At 37.1% G+C, this 24054-nt stretch overlaps 2 protein-coding genes across 2 annotated transcripts; one reads left to right on the top strand and one right to left on the bottom strand.

The window, feature by feature from the left end:
* The first annotated feature begins 380 nt into the window (after positions 1–380).
* On the top strand, positions 381–1972 carry LOC108955564 (cytochrome P450 714A1-like). Its single transcript, XM_018863551.2, has 3 exons — positions 381–602; positions 727–1091; positions 1481–1972. The coding sequence occupies exons 2-3, from the start codon at positions 897–899 to the stop codon at positions 1925–1927; spliced, it is 642 nt and encodes a 213-aa protein (XP_018719096.2). The 5' UTR covers positions 381–602; positions 727–896; the 3' UTR covers positions 1928–1972.
* Positions 1973–7627: 5655 nt separating this feature from the next.
* Positions 7628–10457, bottom strand: LOC104421741 (OVARIAN TUMOR DOMAIN-containing deubiquitinating enzyme 4). Its single transcript, XM_010033806.3, has 5 exons — positions 9793–10457; positions 8847–8968; positions 8697–8737; positions 8518–8616; positions 7628–8120 (listed from the first exon to the last, which is right to left on the bottom strand). The coding sequence occupies exons 1-5, from the start codon at positions 10307–10309 to the stop codon at positions 7955–7957; spliced, it is 945 nt and encodes a 314-aa protein (XP_010032108.2). The 5' UTR covers positions 10310–10457; the 3' UTR covers positions 7628–7954.
* Between the last annotated feature and the right edge of the window lie 13597 nt (positions 10458–24054).

Here is a 24054-nt window from a genome sequence, read left to right as displayed (position 1 = left end):
TAAGTCTTGTCTTTTTTGGGCATTTAGGGAGTGTGTTCATGTTCTCGGTGGGGAACATACAGATTCTGTACGTGTACGATGTGGAGGCAGTGAAGGAGATGAGCACGTGCACCTCGCTGGACTTTGGCAAGTCTTCTCTCCAGCTGAAGGTGACGGGTCCTTTGATTGGCCAAGGCATTTCGAGCTCCAATGGTGCCCATTGGGCTCACCAGAGAAAGATTCTTGCTCCAGAGTTATACGTCGACAAAGTTAAGGTGATCTCAAAAGCGCATACTCTCTCTCTCTCTCTCTCTCTCTCTCTCTCTCTCTCTCTCTCTCTATTCGCACCTGGACTCCCTTTATTCTCTTGTGCAGGGTATGATAAACTTGATGGTGGAGTCTTCAATCACTTTGGTGAATTCATGGAGTGAAAAGATCGAGAAGGAAGGAGGAGTTGCTGAGATCGAGGTTGACAGCCACTTGAGGAGCTTTTCTGGGGATGTGATCGCAAAGGCATGCTTCGGAAGCAATTTTGCCAAGGGACAAGAGGTTTTTCAGAAGCTTAGAGATCTCGAAGAAGAGATCTCCAAGACAGCCTTCTTCTTTGCAATCCCTGGGTTTAGGTAAATTATGGGAATGAATTGCTGAATAAAAAATGAAAAAATCTTTTTTATGGGAATGAAAAGGATCTTTTATTTGAAAGGAAATATAATATTGTGAGTATTGAATTATGGTAATTCCTTCCAGATACTTGCCAACCAAGAGCAATAGGGAAATATGGAAGCTGGAGAGGGAGATTCGGTCCATAATCCTAAAGGTGGCGAAGGAACGAAAGGAGACAGCCCCAGAGAACGACCTGCTTCAGATGATACTGGAAGGTGCTGAGAAAAAGCGGCAAGCTGGGGCGTGGCGACCTGATGGACCGTTTCATCGTGGACAACTGCAAGATCTTCTACTTGGCCGGCTACCAGACGACTGCCGTCGCAGCCTCGTGGACGCTGATGCTATTGGCCTCGAACCCGGAATGGCAAGCCAAAGTACGCGACGAGGTTGTGCAAGTGTTGCGTGGCGGCCAATTTCCTGATGCTGATGCCCTTCGGAAGATGAAAACGGTTAGTCAGAACGTACATAACACGAACTGTTCACAATGCATATGCGGAATGAGTTTCTTGATTGGAAAAGAGAAGGAATTCATTCAAATAGGTTTTTTATATCAACGCATACAATGTTACAATTTCGAAATTTACTGCAATTAGGCTATAACTATTCCGACATTTAGAATTTGGAGTTTCAGGTATATGGCGTATCTCAATTTTGAGATTTCCGCACACAACATAGAATCCAAAACAAATTGCTGTACTCTTAATCACAGATTTATAGTTATATATGTGAGAGGACAACTTATATAGTCAAAACAAACAAATGGTCCTAACAAATAAATAATCTTCTCATCATCAACAACCATTGACAAATTAATCCGACTTCATGTTATTGATTGCAGTTGACGATGGTGATTTATGAGACACTGCGTCTTTACCCACCTGTGGCCCTTTTTGCAAGAGAGACGCTCGAAGACATGAAGTTTAGGAACATCCAAGTCCCAAAAGGTGTCAACATTTGGATCCTCACCGTGACCCTCCACCAAGACCCTGAGATCTGGGGGCCCGACGCTGGCCGCTTCAACCCAGAGCGGTTCGCCAATGGTGTCCCCAAAGCGTGTAAGCTCCCGCGCACGTACTTGCCCTTTGGGGCCGGGCCTCGCTCGTGTCTAGGGCAGAACTTCGCGATGATGCAGCTGAAAGTCCTCCTTGCACTCATAATTTCCAACTTCTCCTTAGAAATCTCACCCAAGTACAGACACTCTCCGGCTCTGACTTTGGTCATAGAGCCTGAATTTGGAGTGGATCTTATTGTACGGAGACTCTCACCTTCAAAGACAATGCTCTAGATGTATTATTAGTGTTCTACTTGTCTTTTCTTGAGCTTTGGTAACTATTTTTTTTTTCTTCCCGAAATGGTCAATTCTGTGTTCTTGTATTCCTTTGTAGTTTGATATTCGTATAAATTCTGCACACCTTTTTTAATAATGACGTCTAGTTGGTTGGTTAGTTATGCGTCATATTGTTAAGATCCGGCGTGTGAGGGTGTTAGCCTATTAAGAAAAGTAGATATAATCGGGAGCATTTAAATGTAATCATAAATTGGGAACCAAGATTTAAAAGATACAAAATTCAGATAAATGAAGGATCATATTGTCCTTTCAACGGATGAAATTATTTCCACCATAAGGATTGATTTGCAATCTTGACTGAGTGCGAACACTTAATGCATTCATTGTTTCCGTCTCAATGAGAATAATACCTTAAGTGGTACACCCATACCACATTTATCCCAAATTAATTTTTGTCTCACAAAAAACCTCAAACTAGTACATCGATCCCACATTTACCCCCAAATTGATATATTCATGTCATATTTGCCCTAACTTGTGGTAAATTTGGGATATTTAGGAGGTTAATGTGGCACGAGTGCACTAATTTTGGGAGTAGATGTGATATGAGTGTATTAATTTTTGAGTTTTTGTGACGTAAACTTTATTTGGGTAAATGTAGCATAGGTGCACCAGTTTGGGTTAAAATGGCAAAAGTGTATCTATTTGGGAGTTTTTGTGACGCAAAAATTAGTTTAAGATAAATATGGCACGATGTACCACTTTAATGTTTACTTACCCGTGTGACCTTAGGAAACTCTTCTAAATTCAGCCTTACTCAGCACATTCACAAGGATTCTAGAGAAAGAAACTCGTAGAGAAATAGGCTTTGTATTTCTATTATTTGTGAGATGATACAAATGAGAGGGAGGTGACCCCTACTTATACAAGAACCCCTCCGATTGCAACCGTAGATTTCCTCTTAATCTAATGGTTGAGATGCCATCGCTCTATCTACCAATTATTCGCATTAATTACAAAAATACTGTAGAATAGTGTACATTTCTCATGTTATCCTTAAGAGTGTTCTAGAGTACTTAAGAAATTTAGGCACTTAGAGACTTCAAGACTCGGCCATTCACTTTAGATAGTTCCTCTATTCATTAGGTCTTGAAAACTTCTGGCCATGACATATGCATATCAGAGATACAATAGTTGCCCATCGATTATCTTCTGAACATTTGCTGTAAGTGAACGCGACCAAATTAGCAAATAAGGTCCAACATCGATATACATGCATATCAAAGTCACGTGCTTTGGTGCGGAAAGTGTGCCGAAAGAGTAAAGGATCATATCAAAGTGAACTTATGCTTATGCGCATAATACTCAGCCACTAGATCTTCAGATCTACAATGCATCAGCGTTCTAGGCATTGACTGAATAAGAAAATTTAATCACAAATCCTTTGATCCACTTGTCAAACCTAAATTGATTGATCCGGCATGTATCTTTAATAATGCCTTTTCTTGAGATTTGCATTTGTAAATATCTGTATCGAGGAACATGCAAGGACCACGCCAATACATTTTCAGTGGGGGAAGTGCCCCTGCTGAATCTGTTTCTATCTTTGACACTATTCAATGATTTATACGCTCAAGTTGACCCTAAAATTATGGAATTTTACTAATTAACAAGATTGACATACAACAAGAAGAAAATTTCAGATACAAGAGGGAAAAAAAGACATGAAGAATAATCAAAGTGCTGTCTTACAAAGTGGAATTGGATTTACAAACTATCTCATGTCATTTTGTTGTACTCTAGTTTAATTTTTTAATTTTTTTTTCCTCAAATTCTACATCGACCTGGAATTAGCAGACACGTGACATGAGTAAAAATACAAACCGTCCACAGAATGTCTACTACTAATTATCCAGCTGTCTTTGAACAAAAAATAATCATCTAGCTGTCCATTTCTTTCTTTTATTTTTTCCTTCTTTTTTCGGGAAAAAGCAATCTACCTTTTTCTCTTCCCAAACATAGATCGTATGCTTTGTCACACTAATTGTCACTAAATACAATAATCCAAAATCATTATTTATTGCAAAACACAAGTCTATAAGTTGATAGGTTGTTCGAGTATAATGAAAACCCAGAAACCCGACCCGAAATTTCGATTCAGATCTTATGTATTTCGGGTCGGGTCGGGTCGGGTCAGGTCGGGGTGGGTCATAGTGCACGACCATTACGATTCAGGTTAGATCGGGTAACATTAAAACCTAACTTGACCTGACCCATTGACACCCATATATCAGGGGCATGTCTGACGTGATGAAACATAAGCGATCATAATGCATTCCAAGAAAGTGATTATGTATCTGATGAAATGATTTTTCATTTCAGCCAAACAGGCTAGGGTTCAAGGTGTTATTTCAAATAAGTAGACACCGTTTGGATGATTATTTACGGTGATTAATCCCTTGTGTACGGTATGATTGACTTGATGGTGGAGTCTTCAATTACTCTGGTGAATTCACGGAGTGAAAAGATTGAGAAGGGAGGAGGAGTTGCCGAGGTCGACATTGACAGCCACTTGAGGAGCCTTTTTGGGGATGTGATCTCGAAGGCATATCTCGGGAGCAGCTATGCCAAGGGACGAGATTTTCTTGAAGCTTAGGGCTCTCCAGGAAGCAGTATCCAAGATAGTCTTCACCTCTACGATCCCTGGATTTAGGTAATTTATTCAAATAAATTATTGGATAAAAGAATCCTTTTATGGGAATTGAGAGTATCTATAATTTATTCAATTATTTTAAAGTGTGCCCAACCAATTCTGTTTAAGTCAACGAAGCTATATTTTCGCGAGAAACATTCATTTATTCAATTCTTGTAGGAGCTAACTGGCCGCCACCTCCTATTAAAATTCTCTTGTTAAGTGATTTGGCGATCTTTCATTGGTTATTCATCATTCAATGCATGCGGTCCTATTTAGTTAGAGTTTGTGACAGAGCACATGAATCTGTTATTCCCGCACGAAATTAATTATTTCAGAGAATGAAAATAATTAACGAAAACACGGTAATTCCTTCTAGATACTTTGCCAACCAAGAGCAACAGGGAAATATGGAAGCTGGAGAGAGAGGTTCGGTCCTTAATCCTGAAGGTAGTCAAGGGACGACAGGAAGCAACCTCAGAGAAGGGCCTGCTTCAGATGATACTCGAAGGCGCCGAAAACAGCGGCGACATGGGAGGCGACGAAGCAACGGACAAATTCTTCGTGGACAACCGCAAGAACATTTACCACTACCAGGCTGGGTATGAGACGACTGCTGTCGGCTGTCGCAGCCTCATGGACGTTGATGCTGTTGGCCTCGAATCTGGGATATGGCAAGCCAAAGTGCGTAAGGAGGTCGTGCAGGTGTTGCATGGTGGCCAACTTCCCGAATTTCAAGTTGCAATTCATTTTCGCAAAAATTTTCTGAATTAAATCGACAGTCACTTTTACGACCCAAAAAAAAAAGACTTATCACTTTAATCGTTCTTATATTTGCTTGAATGAAAGGAACTATATCATTTAAATAAAAAAATAACTCAAGAACCTATTTTATTCCTAGTTGGATATGTTATGCTAAATGAAATGGATGGATCTGGTTGAATTATGCAATGTGTCTTGTCACTTATTAGCCAGTTACAAAGGTAAAGTGAAATGTCACGCGGCGGGCATTTGAGTAAATATTCTTTTAATTCTGATTTTAAGTAATAAATTATTTTATTTTGATTCTTTGTTTGTTACATCGCGTTGAAGTTGATCAATAGACACAAACAAATTAAAACTCTGCTAGCTAACTGAATTTTCTCTTCGATAGGGGGAAGGGGAAAAATATGTATACGGGACCCTAAATTTGGTTTTATTGATTAATCGTCTTCTTAACAATAGTCGAGTTAGCCGTAACAATTTTATAAATTGCCTGAAAAAGTACTATTCCATTTCTGAAAATCTATCAGAAAAAATTTGAAAAATGTCAATATAAATGCCAATAAATTCTCAAGAGTGAAATCTTGCATTTGTTTGAGGAAAATTATTTTTCTAGAATTAATTTTCTGAACCTTTACCTTTTAATTCATCAAAAATGATTAGTCAACCGAAACAATTTCCCGTCAAGAAAAATATTCATATATAAAATTGAGAAAGTGAATTCGTATATCTAAGAAGTTGAAAACACTTTTCAAATTGCTCATCTTGAAATTTTAATTTTTTCTTTTTTTCTTTTCTTTTTAAATTAGTTTTTTTTTTTTTTTTTCTTTCTTTTTTTTTCTTTCTTTTTCTTTTTTCTTTTCCTTCTTCCTCCTATGCCGATCGCCAAGCCTTGGCAACCGGTCATAGGCACAAGCTAGCCTCAAGCGAGCTTGTGCTCTCTAGGATCTAGCGAGGCTCGAACTTGTCGAGATTTGGCGAGGCTTAATAAACTCCACCTTACCCGACGTTAGCCAAGTTGGCCCTTGCCAAGCCTCGATGACAAAGCCAGTGCCCTATCTCAACCATTGCCAAGGCCCAACAACTGGCAAAGAGGAAAAAGGAAAAAAAGAAAGAATATAAACTAAAAATTTATAATTTAAAAAAAATGATTTTTTTTTTTTTGCATGAGATAAAATCATGAGATTGAAATCATTTTTCAAATGAAATTCAAACATTAACAAACGTTTTCTGTCACATATCATCAAATAAATTAAAATTAAAAAATTTCCTAAAAAATGATTTCCCCAAAAAAAAAAAAAAAATCTTTTATCATGAAATTTTTTCCTCAAACAAATGCACTCTAACGCTGGGAGTGTCGATTTATTAAATGGTGTAACAGGTTTGCCGGTAAGTGTTGAATGCGACTCACTCATTACTTTAAGATCCAGTCATAGTCCGACAACTCGTTTAATAAATCGATTCCATAAATTGGTCTCGGAATACTAGGCCGACGTTTCAATTGTTAAATGTCAAATAGCCCAAAGAAGGAAGGCTGGGAGGGATGGAACCCAATGCCAAAACAGGGCCTAGACTCGTTTCTGCTGACGGTTTAATCAAGGGAATAGCTCGGGAAACAGCAGACGTACTGCTAATTTCTTGGGTCATTCCTCTGCTGAGGGGACTGCAGTTGTCATGGCACTTGGGGCCAAAGAAGGTCATTCCTGAATCGACCGACCTCTCAAAGCTCTAGCGCAAAACCTTCGAATTCTACAAACTAAGCAGGTTTACCAAGACGTAAATGCATTCGCCGATAGTCGAGCCAACCATGCTTTTGACATCGAGCCAACGAAGAATTTTGTGTCGTGCATGTGCCGTGCTTAATGGGATTTGGGCTTTCACCCCGATCAATGTCTCCAGAAAGCGACGAAGGTAAAACATTCATATCCCATTTGCCATCTCGTTCGCGATGAGGCTCAAATTTATAATCTCATGAAAGATAGAGAACAACTTCTCCACTTTTGGTGAGTCCCCTGCCACTCAAGAAATGGAAATCAAGAAGTGCCAAAGAAAATGAGAATCAAGAAAACCTGCCTCGTGGTCGATTACACAGCAACACCAAATGACGTTAGAACCAATTTAAGCGGAGACATAAATCATACAGAGAATCTGTCTACGGAACGCGAATAAGAGAGAGAGAGAGAGAGAGAGAGGAACAAAAGAAACCAGGTTACTCTACAACTTCATGGACAGAGATCTTACACTTCGAAAAATGATACGATGGCATAGAATTTGATCTTTAAGCCATTTATTGAAGCACAACTGCTCGTTAAGGTTGCTACATTCACATACCATGAAACAACAGAAGGTATCCTCAGAAATTTCAATCAAACTAATGGAAAATGATCTACAGAAAGAAGCTAGTAATCTTCTCCACTTATGGTGGCATCAACTGACCTGAGGAAAAACTTTTGAAATGGATGGAAAAATACCCTAATGTGAAATGGCAGCTGTTACTTCACAAGATAACTCATCTAACAAAACTGGATTGTCATTGGAAGTCTCTTACTCAAATTCTACATGCATGCTATCTAATAGCTTTGGCCGGGGAATGACTCCAGTATGTCGTAGTGACCATACCCATGAAACAGGACATTAATAGGAATCTCTTCATCCTTCCTATACTCTTCACCATACTTTGCAACGTTGACCAGATTGCCAGAGCTTCTATCCACCATGAAGACCGAGATAGGGGTCCTGAGCCAATGATGTGAATGTGTAAATGCAAACAAAAACTTAAGAGTACACATAAATCCAGACCAAAACATATTAACATATACACAACAACTTATATACCTTGTTCAAGTAAAGAAGGAATTCAAACATGAAGACTAAGCTTAAAATCAAACCTTAATACTTAGCGAATTAAGGCAATACTATGTTAAAGGGATGCAAGAGTAATGACTAGTCTCGCATCATCTCACATCATTTGTAACAGAGATGGTCCTTCAGTTTGTCAGAGTTACTATGACAGAGATCCTCTTATGATTGTACCATGACAGCCTTAAGGTATGCCATTAGAGTAAAATAAAATAAAAAATTGCTTGCTACATGAAATATCAAAATCAGTAAGCCAAATGGCCAAAGAACTTACTTCAGGACATGAGAAGCCATCAGCAGCTCCGGCTCTCCACCCCATACATAAGGTTGTTGGATTCTCTCAATATATGCATCGAAATCTCCTTCGATGGCCCTGAACATATAAAATGAAAACCACATCATGCCTTAATCCATCAGCTACTCATTGTGTATGGCCATCTAACAAAAACTTACCACTCTGTTTCTTCCCGCCTCTTTAAGAGCTCAGCTACAACCTGCACGGCAGATGGATCGTACCATCATGAGACGACCCTAATTTTGAAACATAGTAAGATAATTCTGGTAGAAGAATTCATATCCAGCGAGAAACTATGCCAATTTTACTTGAGCTCTCAATTCATCAGCGAGTTCTCTTTGACGATCGTCATCTGGAGCTGCTTCTCCCTTTCTCAAGCAAGCGCAATGAGCTATTGCTCTGAACAGGCATCGACCATCTGCCAGCACGCCTGTATCATTCTTTCGCAATCAGATACAGATTGAGCTGAATTCACAAGTCACTATAGTCTGGCAATTTGGAAGCACAAGATAAAGGTGGACAGTTAAGAATCGCGCCAGTTGAGAATTGGAATCTATTAACAACCCCCATGTTTACATATGCAAACATGTATGAGGAGGAAAGGAATTTTCCATTTTCCAAGTCCTGTCTACTTGACATCAAGCTCAGCATCCAAGAATGATTTCAGGACAGCAATCCCAGGAGGACAACAACAGAATCAATCACAAAGTATCTACTTAGAGTGTGGCAAAACCCGAAAAGTTAACTCGCATGAGTAACCACCGAAGAAATTGTCACATCACTTAGAAAACAACTTTCGATGTCCCAGAATTAAGTTCCAATTTAGTTCCAATCCAAAACACGCAAATGAAACTCCAGTCAGCCATTAGAACAAAGACTCAGTGCAAAGTAGTCGAACACTTGAATCTAGAATACAAACGTAAACATCAGCCACCAACCAATATGATCAACCGTAGTCGTCAATTACAGAAAAATTCGATTTCAGCAAAAGCGCAAAATCAAAACTTCAAATCCCAGAAAATCACACTTCAATGAGATTAACGTATCGATTTAATCTAATAACAAAATCAGCGAGCTACTGTTCCATTGTAGAGGTATCATATCAACACAAAGTCCCACAACTAGCCGCAACTAGCTTGCGGATACACCAGAAAGAAGCAGCAAAAGAATTTACACAAAACGGAGGACACGCATCGCGCAAGTGCAATCAATCATTCTCCACACACACGCACGCACGATTCATCCAGAAATGACCTGTCACTCGGTAATCAGGAGAGCTCCGCTTAGCCTCGTCCAAGGAATCGCGATCCTCGACCCTCGCCTCCGGGACGACCTCCTCGCGGCTCGGCTCCGCCGCGTCGACCGGCGCGAGGCAGGCGCAGACGCCGAACAGGAGCCAGGCGGAGTCCGGCCTGTGCAGCCACCGCGCCGGCCGCGCGTCCCAGGCCACGTTCCACGACCCCTCCCCGCGGAACACCGGCCGCCGGGGTTGGTCCATCCTCCTCGGGGGGTCGCCCTCCCCGGACGGGAGGATCGCGTGCCATATGGAGGCGACCCCGCAGGGGTGGGCGCACGACGACGCGCCGCCGAGGCGGCAGGAGCTGGAGTGGTGGCGGCGGCGCCACCGGTCGGGGGAGTCGGCGGCGAGCTGGAGGCGGGCGGCGGCGGCGGAGACCCAGGCCAGGCGGCCGCAGTGGTGGGCCGCGGAGGCGTGGGAGAAGCAGGAGGCGAGGATCCAAGGCTTGGGGCGCGCGCACAGTACCCCGAGCATCAGAAGAGCCTATCGACGAGAGCAGCAGCAGCAGCAGAAGAAGAGCTCAATCCAGAGCTTCCATGGCGGACGTACGAGATTCAATCAAGCATCGAATGGCGGAGGAGGAAGAGAGAGAGACGCATATATCCATGAACGAGTGTGTAAAATGGCGAAAAACAAAAATGAAAAATATATATACAGGAGAAAAATTTTGCGGCATTGGCAGTTGGATTCTTTTATATTTTTATAATTTTTCTTTTTTGGGGTTACCTTTTCTTGTCGCGAGTGATTAAAATTATTATTATTTTAGATTTTTTTCTTTTTTTTTTTTTTCTTTTCTTTTTTTTTCTTTTTTCCTGGAAGGGGTTGGTGTTTGTTTGGTGACGGCGTAGCAATTTAGGGAAGATGGGGGTTGGTGCGAGCGAAGCCCCCAGCTGCGCGTGTGCGGACTGCCGACGCGTGGTGGCCCCCCCAGCGGCGTTACGCTTGCCAAGCGAGTGAAACGAGAATGGCATCTGCCGTGAAAAGATTCCGGATTGTTCCTCCTCCTCCCCCCGCCCTTTTTTTCTTCATTTATTTTTATTTCCCAAAAAAAATTATAATAACAGTTAATTTTACAAAAATCTCAAATCGATCCATTTGCCACAAATTTATCATTCATTAGTTTTTGTTCAAAATTGTTGAGTTAAATATCACTTAATTATAGATATTATAGTTTTAAGTTTTACCTTATGTTTATCATGAGTATAACAGTTTGTGATTTTTCGTTATATTAATTCAATTTAACGAAAATTAACGGATGAGAAATTTGTCACAAATATACTAATTTATGATTTTTAATGGTCAAGACATTTAGTGTGAGGTAAATTTATCGCCGATATACTAGTTTAGGGTTTTTCGTGCCATTAACTTTTATAACTAAAAAAGGAATGAGTTTTGGTCAATATTTTAAGTCCAAGTTCGATTTTCTCAAATGGGGTAAATTCCATGATCTGGTCCAATGGTTCATGTGTGATTCGAACCCTAGGACAAAATGGGCAGAAATGTCGCCGAATGTCAGTAACTTATGGACATTTAAGAAAAGTTACCGTCTATGAGGTTGCCAATGTTATTAATTATTGAGGAAAATTGTGACATATGAGGACCAATTACACATGGGGCTTTAAAGTTTAGAACAGGTACGGAATGTTTCAATTATTGAAGTACGGCATTGACAATAGGGACAAGAGAGTTTACAATGAATACAGGCTGATTACAGCTCTTTATGGAATGTTTGGATTATTGGGATATTTAGCCTCACGAGACTTCGAGGTAAACTGCTGTATTCGCATGATGCTTACCAACTCGACATTTACCAAGGATCTATAGGGGAAACTTTGAATCGTAGTCAGAGAGTTATCAGGCTTAGCTACCCAAACTAGGATTAAAATTGCCATGTTATAAAATAAAATTCCATCTCCAGACAACCTTCCTTATCTTGCAATAATTTAAATTCATTTGGCCCTTTCATTTATTGCCGTATTTTATGAGGTCGAGTGATTTTATTTTCCCTTTTAAACAGAAAATGCTCGATAAGAACTCGATTTTTTTGGTAATTTTATTGTTAACAGCATCTTCCAATACGCATTACCTGTTATTTCCAAGATTTCCTTATGAGTCTCCATCCATTTATTAATATGTTAGATTCTTTCAATTGTGGGGAACCTTTGTTACGACATCATATGGACAACTTTTCTATATAAATCAAGTAAGGAGATTTTATGCGAAACCGATCTAATTCAACAATCCAAATCATTCAGGTTTTGAAAGGAAAGAAAAAGATTTCGCTTGAATTAATATAATCATACGGTTCTCTTCTCATATCGTGATTCTGATGTGATTTAACATGTCATAAATATCTTGCGATAGTAAGGAATAAAAGGAAAAAATGAGGAAGGTCGCTATTGAGTTGGCATTGAGAAGTATCTTTTGAAAATTAGGGCGTGCACAGTCACGCGTGTTTGCTTGGAAAGTATAAAAAGCATATTTTGATGTATCTTTTTGCTAATGAAAAGGTAGGCTCATCTTTTTTATTTATTTATATTGTTCTTTTTCCTTTTCAAGTCCTTTTCAAGAAGGAAAGATCCCTCATGCTTGTAAGTTAAGAGCCCCGAGGGCTTTTTTTAAGTATGTAGTCTCTTAAGAAGTCGTATTTGAATGGGTTAGTGGCCATAAATTAATTTTTAACTAAAAAATTGCTTGATGAAGAGGAAGACGCAGAAGGATTAGAGGGTTATGTGAGAGAAAGCGTTATTTGTTTTCAAATTATGGCTAATTGAAAAATTAAGAAAGAAGTCAACTATGTTATTTATTTTAACAATTTTATCATAAAATTTTATAGAAACTAATAAATGGTAAAATATCGTGCATGTATCATTTGAAATTTTTGATAACCCAAAAATTAATTTGGGGTAAATTCGTTATATATACATCAGCTTAGGATTTTTAATGATTCAAAAATTAATTTAGCAGAAATTTGTTACTAGTGTACAAATTTAAGGTTTTCCGTGATATTAATATAATCTTTAATGGCTTATGCCTTATTTGAATCTACAATAACATTTTTGGTTATAGAAAATATTACAACAAACTCGAAGTTACTCTAAATAAATGTTAAGACATTTCTATGTTTTCATTTTGAAAAATTGATGTGTCTAAATATTTTCATTATTTTACATAAAAAAAAGTTGTCGAGATTAATGTTGAAAGAAACTAAAAACCGAACAAAAAAAAAACAGCAAATAAACCAAATAAAGAACTGCGGACCATGAAATGGTTGCTCTGTCGTCTACTGGGTCATTTGCCACGTGCGCGCACAAAATGGTGGGACCCGCTGTAATCTGATTGGCTGACAGGTTAGTATTCTAAAAAAAGTTGGCAAGATTAATTTTTCGCACTTTTTCCGTTGTACTTATTTGATTAAACAATTATTTATTAATGAATTTTAGTTAAAAAATTCGAAGATCTTTCTGGGTCATTTCAATTTTATTGGAATTTTTTTATTTAGTTTTGCTCGCGGGGTGCCACCTTATTTTACTCAAATTCTTTTTCTTTTTTCGCTTTTCTCCCGTACTAATAATGATAAATAAGTCGTAATGCACCAACCAATTCGGTTGACAAACGTAAACGTAACCTCCAGAGTCTCTCTTTTTTTTTCTATGAACTACAATTTTTTTTCTTCTTTTGCAGGCGAATACTGGGAAAAAGGAAATGACATAATTAGACACTCTCAAATTATTAATGGCTAAATATTAAGTTAGATATGGAGAAAAAAAGTCAGACTTGCTTTCATTAGTCTAGTGCACGTTGCTTTAAGAACGTAATAACAATAGTAAGTATAAAACAGAAGTTTGTCAACTTTGATTAAAATGTGATATATCTCAATCATTCAACAGATTTCAACTTGAGCGAACCTATTACTTTTCGATCCGACGGCCACAGTCTCATGAGGCTCTGTGCCTTGAGGAAATTATAAATTTTAGCCATTAATTTAGCTATGTTTGAGATGGGAGGGAAAAAAGGCCACAAACTATTTTTCTACATTAGTTTCATAAATCGGCTGTAAAAGCCAGATGTGCTTATTAAACATATGATAAATGAGCTTATCGAGAGAAAAAAAAATGCATAACTGGGTCTTTCCTCACTAAGTATGAGTTGCTATTAAGGATAAGGAGTTTCAGGTTCCATACAAGTTCCACTTGAAACTTCTAACCTACTTGTTGGTGCAAGTTCCTCGTTTTTTGGAATCCAAAAGTTACCCTACATAACCTGAAATTTAGAATCTACTCTATCACATATTACAGGTTCTACTTAGGTTCTATCTATATTATTAATTAAACGATTGTAATGAATCATCACATTTAATAACTATTACTTATTGTTATAATTCACAGCCACAATTTATATTTAAATACACAAAGAATATGCACATTAACAAAGTCTCAATCATAAATAGAAGCTTAGAGTAACTATTCCAGATTATACATTTATCATTGGATATCATTGAATACTGCAAGATAGAAAAAGACATAGACCAATAAATGGGTTCCAAGTTCCGCCTATCGAGAACTTAGAACCTACCCGTCGAAACAGATTCCCTAACTTTTTGAACTTGAGGCCTACCCTTTATGCCTTGAAAATTGAACTAATCAAGTTATTCAGTTCCATGTTCTACCATGAAACCATACTCACCCTTATTTCCTACACCAGCATCTCTTTAATTTCTTTTTCGTTAATCAAGCATTTCATATACATGGAACCGATGCTAGTGACCGTATGACTTTATCACCAAAGTATCTTAAATCTAATTTTAACAATTATTTATTTATAAATTTGAAAATTTTACGTAAATTCACATCTTAATCTAATAAATAGTACAGTACAATTGGAGTGTTTGACAACTTTTGGGTACATCGATCACTTGATATGTGGGTTCGAGGATATTCAGTTCTACGGTTGTCGTCAATAGTTAAAAACTTGTAGAATTCATCGACTTATTAGGGTTGCTTCTGGTTTCGATTCAAAACCCATAGCATCTCTATCTACTATGAAATGAACCCTTGTTTTCGCACATGTATGTCTTTGCAAGAAAAGGAGAGAGAGAAGGAAAACAAGAGCAGGAAGTGTAGGGGTGGCAACGGAACGATTTGTGATGGTTGGGAGAGTTGATTTTATCCCAAATCTGTCCTGAACTTTATAAAAAAATTTAAATGGAATCTCAAACCCGCTCCCTAAATTATCATGTACTTGTCGCGTTCCCAATCATGCTCAATATCACCCGGTTATTATCTTCACCTATATAACTTTCATTAGAGAATTGATCAATAAAATGATTAGAAAACTGATTGCGTGACAATCTTTAATTTACTGTGAGAATAACAGTCTGTTTTGAACTGTAAAAAATCAAAAAATAAATAATTATAAATTATTGTAAGGTTTACTCTTTTAAGAATTTATAACTCATAAGCTCATAATAAGTTTTTATTCTCACAATAATCCAAATGCATTATATTAACATAGCCCAAATGATCATTACACTCGGACAAGCTCTTATCAAACAGATTTTACTTTCCTTTTTAGACAAAAATTATCAACAAAAAAAAAACGACCTTTTTTTAATGGTAATTTACTGGTAACGTCATCTGCTAATATGCATTACCTATTATTTTCATTGGCTCCTTCTAAGTCTCTATCCGTTTAATTATTAAGTGATTCTTTACACTCTCAGGGGACCTTCTTATTTCGTGAACAATTTTTCTCCATAAATCAAACCCAATCTGACTCAAACGTGCCAAATCATTCGGATTCCGAGAAAATATTTTCCTCAAATGAGCATAACTGTAAAATTCTCTTCGCACCTCAGGATTCTAACACGAAAAAAATAAGTGGGCATCAATAGTCATATGATTGGGTGAAATGGGATTTTCTAGGGGTATGGATGACTAAAATGGGGTTCTATGATAAGTGGATCTCAATGATCATGAAGTGCATCTCCTCAATTATGTTTAGTGTGAAATAAAACGGGGAAACCTTGAGTACTTTCAGCCAACTCGCGGGATTAGGCAAGGAGATCATCTATCTTTGTACCCATTCATAGGTCTGGCCAATGTCCTGCCTCTTCACTTGAACGGTTTAGTATAAAATGGAAGCATCAAAGGAATTTGGGTCAATAGATTATGTCCAACATTATCCCATTAGTTGTTTGCTGATGATGCTATTTTCTTTCTTGACGAAAAATTTCAGAATGTCAAAATTTGGCTGCAATTTTGAACCAATATTACTTCGCTTCACCATAGGCAATTAACTTAAACAATTTTGAAATTTATTTCGACGCTAGTTGTCCACAAGATCTTCGAAGGAGTATGGCTCATGAATGATTGAAAAGATAGGAAAATATATGGTAACACCCTCTAATTGCAATAAAAAAAAAAGTAACTATTTGTCGGGATTCTAGCGAGAGAAAACATGAAATTGGAGAGCTGGAAAGAGAAGTTAATGTCAAAGGCCAAAAAGAAAGTCCTAATCAAAACGGTGGTGCAAGCTTTGCCCCAATAAGCAATGTCCATATTTAAGATCCCAATTAGTGTGTGTAAAGCCATTGAGAAAAATATCACGTCCTTTTGGTGGAAACAAAATAATACTCAAAGTGGACTTCAACAGAAAGAAATGGGAGCACCTCAAAGTAAAAGATAACGGAGGGTTGGGATTTCAAGATTAATAACTTTCAACAAGGTGATGATAGGCAAACAAGCTTGGAGGCTTTCTCAATCACCTTCAAGCCTATTGAGTCATCTTTAGAAAGGTATCTACTATGTAAGAGGGGACTTGTGGAGTGCAGATAAGGATCCAGGCCTTCATGAGGATGGCAAAGCTTATGGATGGGCAGATATTCTATTGTAAATGGCGTACAATGATCGTGGGTGATGGAAAATCAATAAGCATTAGGGAAGACAAAGTGGCTATCAGCTGGAGTGATAGGAGGACCAACAAATCAGGGGATCCTAGAGTTGTGAGGGAGCTTATCATTCAAGAAGATATGGTTTGGAATGATGAACAGAAATTGAATAATCTTTTTTATGAGAATATAATGAATGAAATCATGTCCATTCCACCAAGTAAAAATGCAAAAAAGGATGAGTTCGTGTGGAAAGGAAGTAAAGATGGGAACTTTACTATTAAGAGTTCATATAACAAGCTAAAATCCGAAGCACAGCAACAAAACATAACTCAAGCATCCTGTGCATACAAAGTTCCTCGTACATTATGGACAAAATTATGGAAATTAAACTCCTGCCCCAAAATTTGACTATTCTTATGGAATTTACGCCAGAACGCAATCCCAACAAAAGAAAATCTTCATAATAGGAAGGCTTTACCTAACCTTATGTGCCAATCGTGTCATTGAATTCCAGAAATAGTAGAACATTTGTTCTTGTTATGCCCCTAGACTGAAGTGATTTGGGCGGATCCCAAACTGAAAAAGAAAATTATGGAGAACAGGATTACGAGAATGGATTAGTGGGCTCACCGACATTTCGAAGCAAAGGAAAATTCATCGAGTAAAGAATTAATGGCTGAAGTATTGTGGTCGCTTTAGAAAGCAAGAAACACATTCATCTTTCGATCTTGAAAATTGGATCCCACGTTGGTTGGGGATGAAGCCTTTGCTCTACAGGAAAGTTTCATGAGGTGGGATTGAGGGGCACACTGTAAGAATGATGGACCAGAAACCCTACTATAAAGTGGATTTTGTTGCCAAGAAAGGTATTGAAATTCATTGTGGATCGGTTTTGGATAGAGGGCGAGAAGGAAGGATCAATTGCTAGAGTGTGTCAAGACTTCCATGGCGTAATCACTAACGGCTTTGTGAAATCATGTCGAGCTTCTTCGGTGATCGAAGTAGAAACACAAGCTCTGGTCGAAGGTCTCTCCCACATGAGAAATCTTCATGATCTACAAGGGGCAAATCAATATGCACATTCAACTAGAAAGTAATAGCGTATCAGTTATTCAGTGTTGTTAAAATATGGCTTCGAAATGGGTTGAACTGGAAATCGGATCGAGAAACAACTGACTTTGAGGCGATATCACTTTCTTTAAAGATTTATTTGCCCTACAACATTCTTAATGGTCATTTGCAAAAATCCTCCAAATATAACAAAGTCTCATATGAGAATACTAGATAAAGAATTCTAGTATTTCTCCAGGCTCTCTAAGAAACAATCGAAAAATTAGCTGCCGTTTATGACCACTTATTTTCTTTCCGAAAAATGACAAGTATATATATGAAACAATCTTGCAACTCTTCGTAAAAATTGCCAAAGGATGAACAAACACGTCTTTTAAAAAATTGTTCGGATAAATAAATGCGACTCTTCGGAAGAAGTCGAAAGACGAACAATTGCAACCCCTCGGGAAAAATTAAAAACCGAATAAGTAATTTTCCAAATGTTGTCTTGAAAAGGCAAACAAAATTCGGAATATTTTTTTTTTAAATAGAATTTCGAATTTTCATTTTATATATTTTATTTCCGAAATTCTCAAAATAAAAGACAACATTTGAATTTACTAAAAATTAATAACAAAAATAATAATAAATAATAAATTGATTAGTGTTAATTAAACCACAAGCGCGCAGGCGGGCTAAGTGCGCCAAATAATCCCGCACGAGGGTATGGTGGGATCTAGCCCCACCCAATCATTCTTTAAGTACATAAAGAAAAGTCCGCACTTTTAAATTAGCCCATTCCCTCCCACTTTTCCTATATGAGACAAAGAAAAAACACTGTTTGTTTTAACAAACAAACCTCCAACATTTAGTTCATTGAAAGAATCATTCAAAACTCATGGCACATATAGGCTTGGGTGGAAGATTGCAAGATTTCATTGGGCCAATATTAATTTGTCCACATAGCCCATTATCCAAGAGAGGTAAATCATTTAGTAGATTGGATTGTAAAAACCATTATAAAAAGACTTTTCCTTAGATTGGCTATCCAATTCCCCGCAATTTCTTTTAGACTTGCTTCGTTTAAACATGTCACAAACTCTATCCCAAGTTAATGAAATGAGTATTATCTCTAACTGGAAAAAAAAAAAAACGCAGCATAAATATCCCGAAATAGTAAGGAACAAAGGGAATAATAACTTTAATAAGGAAGAATGTTAGTGAGGTTTGCATTGAGAAATATCTTTTGAAAATTAGGGCATGCCCAGTCATCGTCATTGCTAATAAAACAAATGGCACACGTCCGTGGCTCACATCGTCGCTCACGTGTTTTCTTGGAAAGTTTAAAGCATATTTTTATGCTTTTTCTGCTAATGAAAAGGTAGGTACATCTTTTTCTTTTTCTTTTTATCTTGTTCTTTTCCCTGGGCATCTTTTTAAAAGTTTAAAAAAAAAAATGTAAACCTCTTAATAAGTCATATTTGAATCTACGGTACTTTTGATTTACAAAAAATATTAAAACAAACTTTAAGTGACTCGCGGTCAAAAAAAAAAACTTTAAGTGACTCTAAACTAATGCTACCATTTTTATGTTTGCACGTTAAACAAATAATTTTTTTAAAAGATTTTCAGTATTTTCCGTAAAAAGGTTAGCGAGTTTAAGGCTAAAAAAAGAAAAAGAAAAAAGCAAACAAGCCAGACTAAAAAACACTGCACCCCATAAAATGATTGGTCTGTCGTCTACTGGGTTTATGCCACGTGCGCACATGCTATGTCGCAATCTGATTGGCCGATAGGTTAATAGTCTAATCTCGGGTTAATTTATTGCACCCTTTTTCCGTTCTACTTATTTGATTAACAATTATTTAATAATGGAGTTCAGTTTAAAAATTCAAAGATCTTTTCTGGGTTATTTCGTTTTTATTGAAATTTTATATCTTTCTTTATTAATTTATTTTGCTCGCGAGCCACCACCTTATTTTACTCAAATTCTTTTTCTCTTTTTTCTTTTTCTCCTATTCAAATAATGATAAATAAAATCACATGCACCAATCAATTCAATGAAAACGTGTGCATCCAATCAATTCAGTTGGAAAACGTGGGCGTAGCCTCAAGGCGAGAACAAAGTCCGAGAGTAAGAGGTAAACAGTATCGACCAAAAAAAAAAAAAACCTTATCTTTTCCTGGAGATTACATGAGCTAAGAATTTTTTATTCTTTTTTGCCATGCAAATCTCGAAAAACGAAATTACAAAAATAAACAGTTGCAAATAACTATGGAAAATATTAATTTAGAGAAGGAGAGAAAGTCATCAGACTTGCTTTCATTAGTCTAATGAAAGTTGCTCTCAGAACTTCAGTTGATACTCCATTGTCAAAGCTTAAAAGAGGAAGAATAAGTACACTCAGGGAAAAAAAAATCAAGAACACGATACAAAATAAAAAGTTGCACTACTATAAGGTTGGATCATTTCTAGACCTTTTAAATAAGCAGGTCAAATCTGGTTTAGGTCAAATCCAAATTAACTCATTTAACATATTTATGATCTATTTATCATAAAGCAAATTTATTGACATATACTTGACGCAATTCATACTCAACTCATACTTGACCCAATTTATTTAATTAAATTTAGGTGATTTTGTTTCTTATGATTTTTCTAAAAAATGATATTACTAATATATTTTCATGCTCTTCAAATTTAGTGGACATATATATATATATATAAAAGAAATAAAAATCAATTTTTTAAAATAAAAATTTAATTTATTTACCAATATAAAAAAATTGTTATTTTCTTGGAATTTTTTCAAGAAAAAACATAATTTTTTATATTTGTAAATAAATTAAATTTTTATTTTTAAAGATTAATTTTTATTTTAAAAATTGATTTTTATTTCTTTATTTCTTTTATTTCTTTTTCTTTCTTCTTCGACCGATCCCCAGCCATGACGATGGCCAATGATCGACCACACAAAATGAGCTTCAGCTAATTCCAACAAGTCAAGCCTTGCCAACCTTGGGCGAGGCTCTACCTCGCCAAATGTCAGTGAGGTTGAGCTTGCTCAAGTCCTCACCAGATTGACAAGCTTGAGGCCTCGCCCGATCAATGACCTTGAGCTCGCCCAAGGCTAGTAAGCTTCGCCAATCTGGTGAGGTAGAGGCCCGTGAGCTCAAATCTCGCCCGATCAATGAGGCTCAAGCTTTGCCAAACATCAACAAAGCCTCAACCTTGCTTGATTAGTGACCTCAACTCCCTTGAGGCTAGCGAGTCTCAAAGCTTCGTCGATCTAGTAAGCTTGAGGCCGGTGAGCTCGAGTCTCACTAGATTGGTGAAACTTGAGCCTCGCCAAATGTCAACAAGGCAGAGGCCTTGCCCAATCGGCAACCTCGAGCTTGCCCAAGACCAACGGCTCGTCCCTCGCCTAGCTGGTCACTGGTCATCGAAGGAAGATGAAAGAAGGAAGAAGAAAAAAAAAATTATAATTACTATAATTATAATTTCAATTTTTTTTTTAAAAAATTTTTTAAGGCTGAAAAGGAGCTCAAGGCCGATGAGCTCAAGTCTTGCCAGATCGGTGAAACTTGAGCCTAGCCAAATGTCAACAAGGCAGAGGCCTCTCCCAATCGACAACCTCGAGCTCTCTCTTGATCAACGGCTCACCCCTCGCCTCGCCAGTCGCTAGTCATTAGAGGAAGATGAAAGAAGGAAGAAGAAAGAAAGAAATAAGAAAAATAATGATAATAATTATAATTATAATTCCATTTTAAAAAAATTGTAAGGCTGAAAAAAGAAATAGTGTGTGTGTGTGGGCGCTAAGTGCGCTCGTTTGTGCACGCGTGCGTGTGTGTGTGTGAGCCTTAAGTAAGAAATGGGCCATAAACTTAACCCATTTAGATCCATTTACTATGGCCTTTAAAATTTTAAACCCATTTAAGGAAGGTCTACAAAATTAAAATGAACCACATATGATCCATTTATTTTTTAAATATATCATATATGGGTTTAAAACCCATTTTGACAAGTCTAGCCTTAGGTTGGAAATGGATCATAAACTCAGCCCATTTAGACCTGTTTATTGTAACCTTTGAAATTTTAAACCCATTTAAAGAAAGTCTACAGAATTGAAGTGATCAATAAATGACTCCTTTATTTTTTAAATAGGTCATATATGGGTTTAAGACCCATTTCAATAGGTCTAATCATTTATAATCAAGTAGATTGTATGCCAAGAAATTGAATCTTATTTTTTATGATTATTCAGTCATAAATTTGATAAATTTATGTAATCTCGCATGTTAATCCCTTTGATGGTATGGTACATTTGGAGTGTTTGACAACTTTTGGGGACATCATAGCCTGATAGTTTGAGGATATTCATGTTTTTTTTTTTTACAAAAGGATATTCATGTTTAACGGCTGTTGTTTTTTTTTGGTAAGGCAGTTGTTGATACTTATAAATCGGGAAAATGATACAAATTATCCGTAAATTTTAGCCAAATGTGCAATGTGGTTCCTAAACTTTAGCCAATATATAATGTTATTGTTGAATTTTTTAAATATTCAACGTAGTTCCTGGATTTTGGTACATGTTTAATTTAGTTCATGAATTATATGAAAATATTCGATGTTGTCTTTGAAATTGAATGTTCCATATAATTTTCGAATTAAATTAAACATGTATTAAAAGTTCAGAGCTATATTGGGATAGCATTATACATTTGACAAAAATTCAAAAACCATTTATGCCATCTCTTTTAAAAAATATGGAATCATACAATCGTTTTGGTTTCGATACTAAACCCGAAGCAACTGTATCTACTATAATATGAAACCTTCGTTTTTGCATATCTATGCCGTGCCAGGAAAGGAGGGAAAGAGGAAAGACATAAGAAGGATCCGTAGGGGTGCAACGAAACGAATTTGTGATAGTTTGGGACATTTGATTTGTGTCCCATCTTTCCCAGAATCTTTAAGGTTTCGTAAATGAAATCCCAAACCTATCCCACTAAAGTATCGAGTACCGTGGCGATCCCAACGTGTTCTCATTATCACTATAGTTGTTATCTTCACCTATGTAATTTTTTATATTGAAAATTTATCCAACTCAAGACAAATAGTAATATCTTGAGTGCACGGCGATGACCATGAAAATCTATATACCATCACAAAATTCAAAATCCCTGTATAATGTGTAGAAACAATGAAAATAAGTAGAAACTAATGTTGCGAAAGAATCTAAGTTCGGCATTTTTGTTTTGGGGGGGGTTGGGTTTGGTTTGTTGGGTTTCCCTATGTCGGGTAAAATCCTTATATTCTTCGTAAGAGCAGCTATATTTTATTACAACGGCTCTCTTTTTCGAGTTTCAAATCACTCAAAGGACAAATCTCAATCCCATCCCAAATCCCAAATACTGCAAGATTTCGCACGTGGAACCCGTAACCCATGTCCCTAAACTATAGCCCCCTTTAAGTTGCCTAGGGTTTGAGAAGGGTCGATTACCATATTTCACATTTTGCCAATTAGTTCATTTAGTTAATTTTGGTCGAAATTTTCTAATGTGAACACCGACCTTCTACATGACATGTTGTATTAATGTAGATGATTTTGAATAAATATTCTTATATTTTTTCTATTTTTTTCTTTTTTTAATTTTTTTCTTTTTTTCCTTCCATTCTTCCTCTAATCAGTCGTTAAGCCTAGGTGATAGCCAGTTTTTGGTCAGAGGTGAGGGCCAACAAGATCGACTGTGGCATCACCAAGGGTGCAGTTGTATGGAAGAAGAAGAAGAAGGAAAGGAAAAAGAAAGAAAAAAAGAAAAATATATAAAAATTGATAAAACATTAAAAATTATCTATGTTAGTATCGATCATATCATGTAAAATTATCAGTGTTCACATTGGCATTTTTCAGCTAATATTAGTCAAATGGACTCAATTGGTCAATCATGAAAAAATTTAGAACCCAGTTAACACAATTAAAAGATTTAGGACCGAATTAATAAAAGCTCAATAAATTTATGAGATTTTGCAGACGATTTTCCCACCCTTGCCTCTTTCCAAACGGTGTTCGACCTTAAAAAGGGGAAGGGAAGAGACATGGCACCAGCTTTGAAGAGACAGTCGCTGTCCTTATTTTACCAAGAATGAGCTCAGCATTGGCCAGTGATGAACGAAGTCAAGCTCGTGTGGGCCGGCGGGCGCCCGCTAGAAGGGCATCGAGAATATCGACGTGAACGTGGCAGCTCTGGCACAGCTCATTCCCTCTGGTAGAGT

This window comes from Eucalyptus grandis, chromosome 10 (genome assembly GCF_016545825.1).
Source record: "Eucalyptus grandis isolate ANBG69807.140 chromosome 10, ASM1654582v1, whole genome shotgun sequence".
Lineage (NCBI taxonomy): Eukaryota > Viridiplantae > Streptophyta > Magnoliopsida > Myrtales > Myrtaceae > Eucalyptus > Eucalyptus grandis.
Note: the sequence above shows the minus strand (reverse complement) of the source record. Positions and strands in the feature narration are given on the sequence as shown.